General features: G+C 56.3%; 1 protein-coding gene across 1 annotated transcript in view; it reads right to left on the bottom strand.

Moving 5' to 3' along the window:
- Nucleotides 1–14,728, bottom strand: part of PAPLN (papilin, proteoglycan like sulfated glycoprotein) — a 33,806-nt gene that overhangs the window by 16,944 nt on the left and 2,134 nt on the right. Inside the window, 12 exon segments of the mRNA XM_032624743.1 lie at nucleotides 1,515–1,656; nucleotides 1,879–2,061; nucleotides 2,584–2,791; nucleotides 3,771–3,897; nucleotides 4,385–4,508; nucleotides 4,594–4,766; nucleotides 4,843–4,923; nucleotides 5,406–5,529; nucleotides 7,150–7,280; nucleotides 8,775–8,877; nucleotides 9,185–9,245; nucleotides 10,159–10,274. Of these exon segments, the coding sequence (XP_032480634.1) occupies nucleotides 1,515–1,656; nucleotides 1,879–2,061; nucleotides 2,584–2,791; nucleotides 3,771–3,897; nucleotides 4,385–4,508; nucleotides 4,594–4,766; nucleotides 4,843–4,923; nucleotides 5,406–5,529; nucleotides 7,150–7,280; nucleotides 8,775–8,877; nucleotides 9,185–9,245; nucleotides 10,159–10,274 (1,573 nt within the window).

The following is a 14,728-nucleotide window of genomic DNA, read 5'->3' as shown; positions in this document are numbered from 1 at the left end:
CTTGCCAGTAAGCACTACAGCACTAGTTACAGTACCCGAAACAGCAGGAACCACCTAAATTCTAAATTCCTACCCACCATGGACTTCTGTGGAGCCCCTAGAAATCACAAGACAAAAATGTTCACAGACCAAATGTCATTAGGGGCAAAAAGGAGATACAAAATCACCCATACGTTACAAGGAAGTTCACTAAAGATTTATCCCAACAATGGATGGAGTCAAGGGTAATTTAAGTTTCTCGCTATATACTAATTTTCTAAATTCTCCAAATTTTCCACAATGAACATAATTATTTTTATAATTATGAAAACAGCAATGAAGGTTATTTCTTTTACAACTCAGCCTGGCCTGAAGTTCTCTTTCTGTTTCCCTCCTTTCGACCTATGTGAATGCCTCTCGGGGGTAAGTTCAGGACAGCCTCTTCCAGGAAGGCATCCAGGGTCCTGGGACACCGAGTGGCTCCAGGGAGCTGGGCTTGTAAGAGCCCGAGGATCCATCTGCTTGTGCACCCCAAGGGCCAGGCCCAGGCGAAGGAGCCCCAGGAGCCCGGCCCAGGGTCCCCCAGAGCCTCACCGCCACTGCCACCCACCCTTTGCTTATGGAGTACTGTGCATTCAGGCACTGTGCCAAGCGATCATCACAAGCCTGGAAAGTCAGTCTTATTAACCCCACTGTACGGATGGGCAAACTGAGGATCAGAGAGGAGGGGCAGCTGCCCACGGCCACATGGCTGGTCAGCAGTGGAGTGGAGATTTGAATCCAGGTTAGCTGTTGCCTCCAGGCCACTGGCTCTTAGCCACCTTGCCACGTGCCTCCACTGGAACCCAACCATTCCCCCATCATTAGCACATCAGGGCCAAACGCCTCTCTGCAGTATCTCAAAGCCGACCACCCACCCCCCGGCTCAGCCCCAACCCATACCTTCCCTCAGTAACACTTCCTCACACCAAGTAATTTGCTGGCCTCTGTGCCCTTTGTCCTGCAGCTCCTCACGACTGGGACACCTGCCTTCCCAGTGGGGATGGGGGTGAGGGGAGGCGGGAAGGCAGAGGCAATACGCGAGGACAATCCTTCCTGGACGGCCTCCCTCTGTGCACTCAGTAACCCAGTCACTCAACAATTACTGAGTACCTAGCACGCGCTAGCTAAGTTCTGCAGGGGTATAAACAGAAAGAAGGAAGGCGACCTGGCCCTCAAGAAGCTTACAGCTAGTAGGCCTACAAACCATGTACAACCACTGCAGCACCCGGAAACCAACCTAAGAGTGACAGCAGTTACAGTGAGCTATGGGGGTGGGGTAAGGGATGCCACCTCCAAGCGGGGGAAACAGGGCTGCCTGGTGAGGCTGTCCAGAGCCGGACTTTGTGGGTGGCAAAGGCTTCGCACACGGTGATGTGTGAGAGCGTTCCAGGGGGCTGACAGCACAGGCAAAGGCCCAGCGGCAGGAAGGGCTGGCCAGGTTGATAACAGGGAAAGAGGTGGGGCCAGCTACCAGCTGCCCCTCCTGTCCTTACCTGGAGGAAGATGGCAGGGCTGCGTGTTACAGGGCTCCACATCCACAGGCCTGGATGGCTGCAGGCTCCCACAGTGGCCGAGCGGGCCAATGGCGCAGACCACCTGGCGCCTCCGAGTGCCCGAGCTGCAGCTCTTGGAGCACTGGGGCCCCCCGGGGTGGGAGTGGGGAGAGAGAACAAGCCCGCAAAGGGAGAGAGACCCTGAGACTGGGTGGGGGGGTACCCATAAGGCAGGGGGAAGGGGGAAGGGGGAAGGTGCCTGGTACTGCGTGTCAGACCCAAGGACAGGCACATGTGCAGCCTCCGGTCAGAGACCCAAGGGACCGGGATTGGGCAGCAGGTATGGGTGGGGGGAAGTACTCACTAGACCCCAGGCGCCTACGTGCCAGGCCTGGTCACTGAGGGGGGGACAGCTCTCCTGCACACAGGGCTCAGTGAGGGGGGGACGGTCCTCCAAGGAGCACGCTGTGGCGTGGAGCAGAGACCCCTCGTCACCCCGGCAGGTGACAGTCCGCCTCCGGACCCCGGCGCCACAGCTGACAGAGCACTGTAAGGACCGGGCTGTCAGCACGAGCTGGTCCTCGCCCAGCTGGAGTCCCACCAGCCTGGCCCAGAGGGCAGACAGCACCCTGCTGCCCCATGCCCAGTTCCCAGGCCCAGAGAGGCCGAGTCATCCCCCTGCGGTTACATAGCCTGAACCATGGCTGCAGATACCAAGCTGAGGTGCGTTTTCCACATTCCTTCATTTGCAACTGCAACATAGGTAGGTGCCAGAAGCAGTGACCAGCAGCCCCAGCTTCTCCCTGGCCCCCAAACAACGTGCCCGGCTTCTTCTTTCCCACCCGGCCTGGGACCCTAGAGAAGGAGGAAGAACACGGGAGCAGGAATCCAGGCCCTCGCTCTAGTCCCAGCCTTGGCCACTGCTTCCAAGACCACGTGGCAGGTCACTTTACTCCCAGGATCTGTCTGCCGGAGGCGGAGGACAAGCCTCCCAGCCCTGCCCTGCTACTGCCCAGGCCCAAGACCCAGCTCCTGACTTCCGCCCCTCCTAGCAAGGCCCGGGCCTCACCTCGCCCCAGGGCTCTGCGCTCCAGGCTGTGCAGCGCTGCAGGTTACAGGCCTGTGTGGTAGGGGGCTTCTCAGGCAGGGCCGCACACTCGGTGTCCTCAGCAGCCTCCTGGACGCCGGGGCCATCAGACGAGACACAGTAGACGGTGCGGGACTGGGAGCCGCCCTCACAGGAGGCCGAGCAGGGAGTCCAGGGCCCCGTCTTCCAGCTGGCAGGGAGCAGGAAGGCAGGCGGTGAGGCTGGCCCTGCAGCAGGCGCCAAGGTCCAGGCCCAAGGGGGCACAGGAGCGGAGTGGGGAACCCCCACCCAGCCCATTCTCTGAGCATCAGGCAGTGCATGTGAGGGGCAAAGAGCCCTGCGCAAAGGCCAAGGTCCGGCCCTGCTCACCCATTCCCACCACTGTGCACTGGTCCCTAAAAACACGGAGCCTGGCCGCCTCCCTCTCAGAGTTCCTGTCCTCACCTGCGTCCCCCACTTCCTCCTCCTCGCCAGGTCAGCCATCACCCCCAGCCAGACTCCATCCCCTCTGGGGCTGAACTTAGTGGGGAGCATCTCCCGGAGGGGCTGTGCTCACCCAAGTGGGGAGTGGCCCTTCCTGGCTGTGGGGCCCAAGGACCTAGAAGAAAGGGCCAGCCCACATGCAAAGCCACACCCACCACCATCCCAAGAGACCAGCTGCCACCAAGGCCACAGGGAGGAAGGACTGCACAGCCCTGCGGGGAGCCTGTGGCCCAGGAGCACCTGTTCCTGCACACACGCTGGGCACCAGTGAGGGGCCACGCTCTGGGCCGGTGCAGGTAAGAGGTCCCTTGTGCACAAACACAGGCACTGCCAATGCCCTCAGTCCCCTTGGCCCGAGCCCTGGCCCACTCCTTGGCATCTGCCAAGTCCCCTGCCAGCTCAGACAAACGGGGCCTCCGATACCCCGCCAACCCTCCCGCCGCCAGCCTGGACATTCTGGGCACTGTGTGGGCTCAGGATGGCGGACGGAATAGCCTGGGGTCTCATGCTCAGGACCCCCCACTGTCCCTGCCTGGCTGACGGCTGGCTGCCCCCTCTGGCCACAGCTCTGAGGAGCCCCTCAACCTCCTTCTTTGCTCAACGTCTAAAGTGGCTGAAGGACCCCACTCCCTTCCCACCTAAGAGCTTGGATCCCGCAGGGGCCAAAGGGGCCAGCAGGGCCTCACCGCTTGGTGTGTGGGCAGGGCTGAGGGCTGCAGGGGCGGCGGTCAGCCGGCCGCAGCTGGTGCCGGCACAGGTGTTCGGGGTAGACCTCACTGTCGATGGTGCAGAACACGGGGCGGGTCTGCTGACCTGCAGAGGCCCGGCCGTAGCAGGCAACCAGTCAGCCCAGACTCGCCAAATGCATTCTCTGGGCCAGGCACCCTTCCGGACATATCCCAAGCGTCGCCTTGATTAAGCCTCAAATGACCCCCTGGGGTAGGCTGCCATCACCATCCTCAATTTACGGATAAGGAAACTGAGGTTCAGAGACTTGTATCTGTGGGCGATGGAGCCCCGCTCTGACACCTGACCACTAGCTCCAGGCCCAGGCTCCACTGACAATGGAATACTGTCTCCTGTGAGATGCCACTGCCTCGGGGAAGCCCTCTGGTTCTCTTAGGTTGGGTGGGGGCCCTTCCTCGAGTCTCCTGATCTCTGGGTTTCCCCCAGGTGACCCCCCCCATGACGTGAAGCTGTCTCCTCTACTTGTCCACCTCGCACCCACAGCTGGAGCGCCCGGAAGAGAGAGCCAAGCCCCGCGTGCAGCCGCGCCCCCTGACCGGGGCCCTGCCCTCACCTCCACCACACGTGGCGCTGCAGTCGCCCCACGAGCCGTGGCTCCAGCTGAAGCCGGGCCGGGGGGCGCTCAGGGGCAGGTGGTACTCGAAGCGCACGCCAGGGTTGGGCTCCTGGCTGATGAGCTGTGCAGGAGGGTCCCCACTGAGGCCTGATGCCAGGGGGCCGTGCCCGCCCAGCCCACAGCCCTCCTGCTGGCCGCCCCCTCACCTCGATGATCAGGGGCTCCGAGGTGGGGCCGCGGGCGTGGAGCCGCTCGGGCGCCAGGTCCCCCTCAGTTCCCCGTTCATAGTGCAGGATGGTGCTGGCCACAGGCAGGGCCCGGGCGCCCTCGATGGTCCAGTGCCCGTTGAGGTAGTATTCACCACGGACGCTCTTCACCGCTGTGCGGGGCGAGCACCCAGGTCAGCTGCCCTGGCAGGACCCACCCCCCTGCCCCAGACCCAAAACTTTCCTCACCCAGGAAATTCCTGCTGGCAGCCGCCTCCTCAATGCGGATGCTGGTGGCCCCCACGGGAACTATGAGGATCTGGTTGTAGCCTGAGGGGACAGAGATGCTCCGGGACCACTCGGCCACAGGGAGGAGGTGGCCCTGAGGATGCTACGTGCCCAGCAGCACAGGTGGGGTCAGGGAAGGGCAAGGAGGACACAGGCAGGGCGGGGTGCTTGGGAAAGAGTGTTCCTGAGGAGCAGACAGCCTTCCAAAGCCCAGAGGGGCGGGCAGGCTCCAGCACCCATACTGACCGGGAGGGGAGGGGGCAGATGGGGACAGTGGGGGAAGGGATGAGGAGGCATCCGGCCACTGGATAAGGGGGCAGAGACCCTAGTGTGAGCCCACAGGCTTCTGGACAAGGGTTTGGCCTCCACCCCAAGGCAGGACCTCAGGGCTTTCATGACCTGAGTGCCAGATCAGACCCACTAAGTGCCATGAGAGCAACTCAGCCAGTGAGGGAGACAGGCCAGGAAGGAGCAGGTAACAGACCCTTCTCTCAACTGTCTGTGGACCCCGGGAGGAGCCCCACCTCTGTTGAGGTCATTGGCATCAAAGACGCCTGTGACGGGGTAGCAGGTCGTGCCATCACCGCCACACTGCAGACACTCGTCCTCCTGCTTCGACGAGTCCAGGTTGTAGTCACAGCCGACAACCTGCCAGGCAGAGATGAGGGGAGATGGGAGAGACCAGAGTGAGTCACGGTCACACCAGGACTTGAACCCTGGCCACATAGCCAGGTCCAGGAGGTGCAGTAACCATTCACTAGCCATGGGGGCCGAGTAAACCTTGAATCTGGCCTGTGGCTGACAATCCACCTCTTCTGCCTGCTCGGCACCCGTGTCCCCTTCTCTGGCAATAGCACCTCATCTTCCTCCCTCTGTGGGAGCCGCCTCTCTCCCACAGAGTTTGCATACAGTCCCCCAACAGTGGCTTCGGGCCAATCAGCGGGTTGTATGCCTTGCTCAAAGCTCACAGGGGGAGCCCCAGGCCAGGACAAGCCAAAGGCAACCCCGGGTTGCTGGAACTCCTGGGAATAGGGCGCCCTGTCCCAGGGAGTTGCCAGGCTGGGACAACTGAAGCCTGGGCTGCTGGGCCATCTTCACACCTCATCAGAAGAACCTGTCTGCCCCCAAGCTAACCAAAGAGACAAGGAGAGAGGTGCTTCCAGCAACGTCATTCAGGCACCTGCAGCCAGCCCCTCCCTCAGTGGCATCTTTTTCCTTAAGTCAGTTTTAGTTGGGTTTCTATTACTTGCCCATGAGCTACAACTACTGAGGCCACATGCCACAACTACTGAAGCCCGTGCGCCTAGATCCCATGCTCCACAACAAGAGAAGCCACCGCAGTCAGAAGCCTGTGCACCTAGATCCCATGCTCCACAACAAGAGAAGCCACCGCAGTCAGAAGCCTGTGCACCTCAACGAGGAGTAGCCGCCGCTCGCCACTAGAGAAAGCCCGCGCCCAGCAACAAAGACCCAACACAGCCAAAAACAAATAAATAAAATACATAAATTTAAAAAAAAAGAAGAAATACACTGGCGAATGTATTAGAATATTTATGTCTGGAAGATTTGAGGATACAGGAGAGAAGGCTACAGGGACATTGTCTTCAAGTATCTGAAAATAGGAGGAAATCCAGGGGTGGGAGAGGGGAATGGAAAGAATTAAGAATAATGGGGATTCCCTGGTGGCGCAGTGGTTGAGAAAATGCCTGCTAATGCAGGGGACACGGGTTCAAGCCCTGGTCTGGGAAGATCCCACATGCCACCGAGCAACTAGGCCCGTGAGCCACAACTGCTGAGCCTGTGCGTCTGAAGCCTGTGCTCCTCAACAAGAGAGGCCGCGATAGTGAGAGGCCCCCGCACCGCGATGAAGAGTGGCCCCCGCTTGCCACAACTAGAGAAAGCCCTCGCACAGAAATGAAGACCCAACACAGCCATAAATAAATTAATTAATTAAAAAAAATAACGGAAGAGAGGTTCATTTAGTATAATTGTGAGCAGCTGTGAAGAGCAGCGTGGAAACAAAATTACCGGGAAGAGGTGGTAGCCTCAGCATTCACAGTGCCACCCACAGGGCTCCTCTTACTGTGGGGCTAGAGTTTTCAAAGGGCAAAGGTAAGAGGGTCACAGGGCATCTGCGATGCAAGGCACCTTAGAAGCTAGTCTTGAGAAGACGTCAAAGTCATGAGAGCCCCTGGCCTGCTGGTGCGGGGCTGGGTGACGTCTGCAACAGGCCTCAAGCCATCTGGTGGGGGTGGGGGCATAACTCACCCGGCAGCTGCCATCCACGCAGATGTCCCGTTTGCCAGGCTCGCAGGGTGTCCCGTCGATGACGGCCTCCCTGTGCTTGTAGTAGAAGCTCTCCCCCTTGGGAATGCAGTTCAGTTCACATTTGTTTGGGGCTGTGGCGAACAAGAGGGGAAAGCTGAGAGGCTGAGCGAGGTTCAAGGCCTGTCCTAGCAACAGCGAAGTGTAGGCAGGAGCCAGAAGCACGCGCGCCCACGACTGGGAGGGGCCCACAGCACCATACATACTCCCAGTGGCTCAGAATCCCACCCCCAACCCAGGGAGAAGGGATGCTCTCCCCGAAACCGCTGCATCTCTGGGAATCCCTGGGAATCAAGTCGAAGAAAAATCCCAGAATAAGGAAAAAGCTAGACATTTGAAGAGGTCTATCCCAGCCTTATTATTTATAATAGTCCAAGTTTTAACAATCAGCTACTCTATTATCTATCACTAGAATATTATGCATGTTGACTGTGCTATTAAAAACTATGATTATGAAGGCCAGACAGTAATGTGGGAAGACGCTTATAACAGAGTGCAAAGTGATTCTATGTAATAACTACAAATATGTAAACAGAGAGAGAATAATGTGAAAAGGGCTAGCATGAAATGCTAGCCGGGATCCTATGAAAGAGATAGGGTTAAGGTTTTTTTCTTGTTTCAATTTTTATATTTATCTAAATATTATATACACATTGTTTAAACAGCCCAGAAGTGCTAACAGGATTGTAATCACCTCCACCCAAAGAAGGCATCCCTCAACAACCCTTTTTAAACTTTCCTCTGTGTTCTAATTTTTCTATAACATGTATTTAAATTATTTTCAACATACCCTCAACCTTAGGATCCAGGAGGAGCAATGAATGCAAACCACCCGACTGGGGCCACCCCCGCCTCTGGCCAAGACCCCTTCCCCACCCCAGAGCACACACAGCTCTGTTTACTGATTTGGAACCCCGAGTGCCACAGAGTTTCCAGGAGTCATCCACAGTGAGCAGTGAAAACTACTACTCAGAAGGATTATCCTAAGGTATGTCCTGACTCATCTAAAATGTTTTAAGTACACATGTTAGTGTTTTTTGTTTGTTTGTTTTCTTGAACTGTATTGCTCTAAAAATTAATGACCTACATCTTCCTCAGATTTACCCAGAGCCAGGTTCCGGCCCCAGAGACTCTGAGTAAAAGAGCTCTTGCCACATCAAGCCCCCTGCAGCCCAGCCTGCAGTTTGCACAAACTCGGGCACAGACTCCACTCGCCACCTCGCACCCCACCCCTGCCTGGCCCCCCACCATGCCTCCTGCCAAGTGAGGAATGCTTCCGGAGCAGGCCAAACAAAAGAAGTCTCAAAACGTCAGAGGCTTGGCCAAGGCTTTGTTTGAAAACGTACGTACAGAGGGGAAAAGGATGGAAAAACCTCAAAACGACCACCACTGTTGTGCCCTGCTGGGGGTACTGGAGGTTTCTCTTTAAATGTATTTGACAACGTGTCTATAATATGGTAGTGAGAACTGAGAAATGCAGTCAGTGTAGCAAAGAGATCCCCCAAAGATGGGGCCCAGCATAGGGCAACGCAGGGAGGGGCAGCAGTCGGAGGGACTCGCGCACTTACCGCCGTAGTACGGCAGCCACTTGTACCGCCGCCCCTGGAACTCCTGGCCGTCGAACTTGGCGCACTGCTCCGCCCTGAAGTCGCGGGCCCCGTCGGGACAGCTCTGCGGGGCGAAGGGGACAAGGGAAGGGGCTCGTGGGTCCACCACTGGGGTCTGCCGCCCGGTTAGCCCCGGGGAGGTGGGGTCCTGTCCCCCCAACCCCCGCTGTAGCTTCGGGGAGGTGGAGTCGGGTCCCCAGGGTTCCCGTGAGCCCGCTCTAGGGGCCTTGGGCTGCCCGGGCGAAGCTATCATTTCAGGGTGGGTGAGGAAGGGGTTGCTGTGCACCGACAGGAGGGCCCCCGAGGGCTAGGATGTCAGCCGAGCAGGGCGTCCGGGAAGCTGTCCCCCACCCCCGGGGGTTTTACCTTACCTCAGGGCGGCAAGAGCGGTGGCTCCGGGAGGGGCCCACGCAGCCGGAGCCCCCATCTCTCCTGCAGGGCGAGAGCGCTGGGAAGACCCGAACCCCCATGACCCAACACCCCGCCCCCTCCTGGGGCTCCCCCGCCAGGACCCCAGCTTCGGTGGCGCCACCTGGTGGGCACCACCGGGCCCGAGGGGTGGCAAGGAGAGGAGGGGTGCGGCCTCACACATAAATCCCTTTAGGTAGGTTTAATCAGCCCTCTGTTTATACCTGGGAGAAGCCAGACCCAGAAGTCTAACTACCCCGGAGTTTGTCTAACTTGGGGCCTCTCTGCCTCTTAAAGCAAATTCCCAGAGAAGCCTCAAATTCTGCCCTTGGAGACACAATAAGATATAATACTTACCCACTTGGTAAGGTTATTCTGCCACTTAAGGAGTAAATGAGGATAAGGCACTTATAGTAATGTCTTATCTCTCTCCCTCTTCACGCAAAGTTTTCAGGAACAGGTAAACCCACTGACAGGCAGGGTGTCATCACCCCTTCTTTTGCACCCTATAGTACCTATCAGAGTGCAGAGCACAGAGCAGGTGCTTACTAAGTCACTTAGAGCGAAAAACATCTATACTTGACAAAGAGGCTGACAGTAGAGAAACCACACAGGTTAAACTGTTGGAGATTATTCATTAATTCAACAAGAATTCACTGCACCTGCCAGGCACTGCATGAGGATCTAGAGACTCGGGGTGGATGAAGCAGGAATGGCTCCAGCCCCCTGAAATAAGGTTGTTGTTGCAGTCAGAGTGTAAGGACGTGGAAATGACTCAATTTCAAATTCTCCACTAACGCTGCTCCTAGCACAAATCCATTACGTCGTAGGTCCTGCCCCTGTGGCCTGGCACTGGCCCGGGACACCTAGCCCAAGACCCAGCTGCTCCCTCACGCCTGCCCTCTTTTTACAAACTGGCCCATTCCCGCCTTCCTACCTCTGGGAGTAGCAGGGGCGCTCCCGGAAGCTGACGCCCCCTCCACAGGTCCGGCTGCAAGGGCTCCAGCTACCCCAGGAGCTCCAGGTGTCACTCTGCCGCCTCACCCTGGGAGCCTGCGGGAGGAGACACTCAGGAGGGGACTCAGCACTCGGAGCCCCACAGGGTGCTCAGGGCTCCCCCGGGGCCCCCTGTCTCAAAACACCCCCTCCCCTGCAAAGAACCTGAAATCTTGTCTCTTAGTGCCAAGCCTTCAGGACGGCAGCACCACCAGGCACCCGGACATACTCATTTGTGGAACTGGCCAGCTGTCACCATAAGGAGCTGGGAGCCGGCCTTCTCATCCGTCAACGCCACCTCCACCAGCCGCCCCTACTTGCCAAGTACAGCGGGCAAGCCGCCAAGCTGGGGGCAGAGATCTCTCCCCTGACTGTGATATCCCCTGGCTGGGAAGAGCCTGGTTTGAGAATCAAGATGTCTGCAAACATTCCCTTGAATGGAAGCCCACGGATCAGCAAAGCATGCCCTTCCAGGAGGGAGATACAAAAGGGCAGGAAGAACAGCGTGTCATCAGGCAGACAGGGCTCCACCTGTGCGGGGAATGTTGCCCACGGGCAGCGCCATGTTTTTGTAGCTCTGGCCTATTAGAATAAGAACTTATCTAATCGTGTGTGCGTGCGTGGTTGGAGTGGGGGCTGTGGTTTCTTCCTGCCGATCTGTGGCAGGGACTCCCAGGACTTTCCTAATATCCATCCTCCCCTTCTCCTATTAAGAGAACCCTTGACTCTTAGCTGGATACCTGGCTGCCTCCACCCCAAAATTCATTTCCCAGATTTCCTGCAGCTAACCACAGCTATATCACTAAATTCTTGTCAGTGAGATGTACATAAAAGTGTTGGGTAGCAGCCTCCAGTACAGGCATACCTCAGAGATATTGTACGTTTGGTTCCAGAACACCGGTATAGAACAAATATGGTGAAAAAGCAAATCACACAAATATGGGGATTTCCCAGTGCCTATAAAAGTTGTTTGCATTATACTGTAATCTATTAAGCGTTCTAAGAAAAAACAGAAACAAATGTATGCACCTCAATTTAAAGTACTTGGGGCTTCCCTGGTGGTGCAGTGGTTAAGAATCTGCCTGCCAGTGCAGGGGACACGGGTTCGATTCCCGGTCCAGGAAGATCCCACATGCTGCAGAGCAGCTAAGCCCGTGCACCACAACTACTGAGCCTGTGCTCTAGAGCCCGAGAGCCACAACTACTGAGCCCGTGCCACAACAAATGAAGCCCGTGCCCCTAGAGCCCATGATCCACAACAAGAGAAGCCAACGCAATGAGAAGCCTGCGCACCGCCATGAAGAGTAGCCCCCGCTCGCCGCATCTAGAGAAAGCCCACACGCAGCAACAAAGACCCAACACAGCCAAAAAAATAAAATCATTTATTTTTAAAAAGTACTTTATTGCTAAAAAATGCTAACCATCATCTGAACTTGCAGAAAGTTGTAATCTTTTTGCAACAGTAACAAAGATCACTGATCATAGATAACTAACAAGTATAATGATGATGAAAAATTTGAAATATTATGAGAATTACCAAAATGTGACACAGAGACACAAACTGAGCAAATGCTGTTGGAAAAACGGCACCGACAGACTTGCTCGACACAGAGTTGCCACAAACCCTCAATCGGTAAAAAATGCAGTATCTACAAACGCAATAAAATAAGGTGTCCCTAAGAGATAGCTTGCATGTGCATTTGCCCTTTTTTTCTTCCTCCTGTATTCCTTCCTGCTATTTGGAAATCAGATGTGATGGCTGGAGTTGGAGCAGCCTTCTAAACTATAAGGTAATTTGGGAATGGAGGCTTCACATAGTGAAGCAAAGATAGAAGAATCTGGAGCCTGGAGGATGTGGTGAGACAGAACATCCCTAGACTTCTGACCTCTGGGTGTTTATTTGAAAGAGGGATCAAGTCTTTCTTGTGGAAGGACTGTTATTTGGGACTCTGTAACAGGAAAATAATCCTAATAGATACAGTTTCCCACCCGAAAGATCGGACACCCTGCAGCTGGCATCAGAAGCCCACATGCTACACACATATTCTCTCATTCACTCCTCAGAACAACCTGACGGACCCCAGTGCATGGAGAAAAGAGAGGCAGAGAGAGAGGGAGGCACGTAGGAACAGGTGGACACAATAGCAGGTTGTCTCCACTCAAGGCCTCTGCTCTTTCACCAGGTTCCCACCGACCTCACCTGGAGAACCAACGCCGACACTAGCCGAGGCCTAAGGAGCTGGAGAAGTGTTGGACTTGATTTCTTGCTAGGAGGCAAAAGGACTGGAAATATGTCCCGTTTGCTGGAAGGGGACTTTATTTTAGGGCATCACGACATAAGAATCTCTAGGGGAAAGAAATCCCTGCCATTTTCCAGAGGAAGAATTCAAGTCCTAACTCTTCCTCCCGTCGCGAGCCACCCGCCGGGTGAGGATGGAGGTTCTAGCGCCTCGGTGCCAAACATCAGGTTTTCCTTGTTTTATAATAAAACCAGAACCCTGAATCAAAACAACTCACACATGCAATGAACCACGTACAAAACCAAGAAGGAAGGGCCAGCCAGACCAAAGGTCTGAGCTTTCACACCTCAAATCATTTACCCTTCAGTTCTAACTGGGCCAAAATCGCCAAGCCTCCAAAAACCAGCGAACCAGAATATAAAAGTGTTCTATGAAATTTAAACTAAAATTTACTTGGATCCGTTCCCATTTTAAAGGGGAAGATATTGAGTGTCGGGGTTGGAGGGTGACTTTCCAGGGACCACAAGCACCTCCACTCCAGACTCATCACTACAAAATAAGAATTCTGGAAGCGGCCCACAAGAACTGCTGCTTTCTCATCCTGCCACCTCCGCCTGGCTACTAATTACCTCTGACCAAGTCCTGTTTGGATGTCAGTCTCACTCCTGAAGAACAAGACGGAGCCTCCCCAGTCTACCCTTCCCTGCGACTGGGCTGGGCTTACCGGCGTGGGCAAGGCAACAAGGGGCACCCCTGCCACCCAGCCACCTTGGGCCTTCAGGATGGGGTGGGGGAGGACTCACCTGAATACAGGACCCCTTAAGTACCAAGCCTTACAAACATCCCCTTGCCCCCGAGCCCAGCACCCGTGAAGCAGGCATCCTAGAGCCAGGCCCTGTCCTGTACTTTAGTTTCTCTGACAAAAAGAAAGCAGCCAGCCAGCAGCATCACAGACACATCTTGTTTCTCTATAATTACCCAAACCATGAGCCGCATGGTGGTGTGAAGCCAGAATGAGCTGCTCCAGTCCACCCTCACCCTGGGCCTGTCCTCACCTGCCCCCTGACACTCTCAGCACCCCACCAGCTCCTCCTCCAACCCCCACCTGGGCAACTCAGGAGCCCCCTTTCCTGCTGCACTGTTCCCAGGGGATCAGCTGCCCGACGTGCATGGGTGAGGGTGGGAGTGGGAACAGAGGCAGAGGCAAGGAGATTGGAAGTCCCCCTCGTGAAGCCTCCCCCCGACCAGCCTGGGGTTGGGGGCGGCAAGGGGCGTGGTGCTTTATCCCTCTGTAATCAGCTACTCACACTGCTCAGGCTGACCCCTGTCAGCACTGAGAATGATCCCATGAAGTTCTGGGGGTCAGGTGAGGAAGTCCTGGCCTCAGCTAGAACCGGCCCGGGCCATGGGGCAGGGGGCTGCACCCAGCTAAAACCAGCCTGAGCCACACCCTCACCCAGACAGTGCAGGGGGTGTGGAGAGTTTTCAGCCCCAGCTATCCAGGTGTCTCTAAGGGAGAGAGCACCAAAGAGGACCCAGGTTGCTATGGATACCTTGACTCACTTCACCTGCATGCAACCTGTGGGTGGGTGTTATTATCCCCCTGCCCCCCCATTAAAGGAATCTAAGACCTGGTGATTTGCTTAGGGTCACAGCTGTTAGGAGGTGGCTCTGAGTTTCATCCTGGTGTCCTGACACTGTCACCATGCCCCACCCCCACCCTGAGCTCTGAGCTTCAGCCAGGCACTAGGATAAAGCCTGTGCCGAGGACCTCAGAGTGTGGCACTTAGGGAACAAGGACCATGGGGAGGCAAAGATGACCCGGAGATGCCAGAAGGTGGTGGAGAGGACATGAGCAAGGGGGCTTTAGCCCACTCTCTGCTCTGACTGTGGCCCATGCTAAATCCGTGGGGCTCTGGAGCAGTGCCCACTGCTGACGTCCATCCCTGCCCGCCCCTCTCGGCCCTGGTCGGAGGAGTCCTTCTCATCCTCCACTCACATTTCCACTGAGGCATCATTCCCCCTGCCCTCCTCAAGGCAGCAAACAGTTTGGGTCCTTTCTCAGGGGTCCTCCTGCTGGCCTCGGAGGGCTAGGTAGGGCTGTGGGTCTCCCCCTGCGGAGCGCCCTCCAGGGACAGGACAGAATCTGTGCCCTCCATCCTGTCAACGCAGGAGAAACTTGTCAGGAGCAGCCTCCAGGACCAAGCCCTGCTCTGCAGACAGTCCCTTCCCCAAAGATCGGTCCTGTGGTCTAGAAGATTCTCTGTACCT

The sequence above is a fragment of the Phocoena sinus genome, chromosome 2, assembly GCF_008692025.1.
Source record: "Phocoena sinus isolate mPhoSin1 chromosome 2, mPhoSin1.pri, whole genome shotgun sequence".
In the NCBI taxonomy this organism is placed as follows: domain Eukaryota; kingdom Metazoa; phylum Chordata; class Mammalia; order Artiodactyla; family Phocoenidae; genus Phocoena; species Phocoena sinus.
This window is presented reverse-complemented; position numbering and strand designations above follow the sequence as displayed.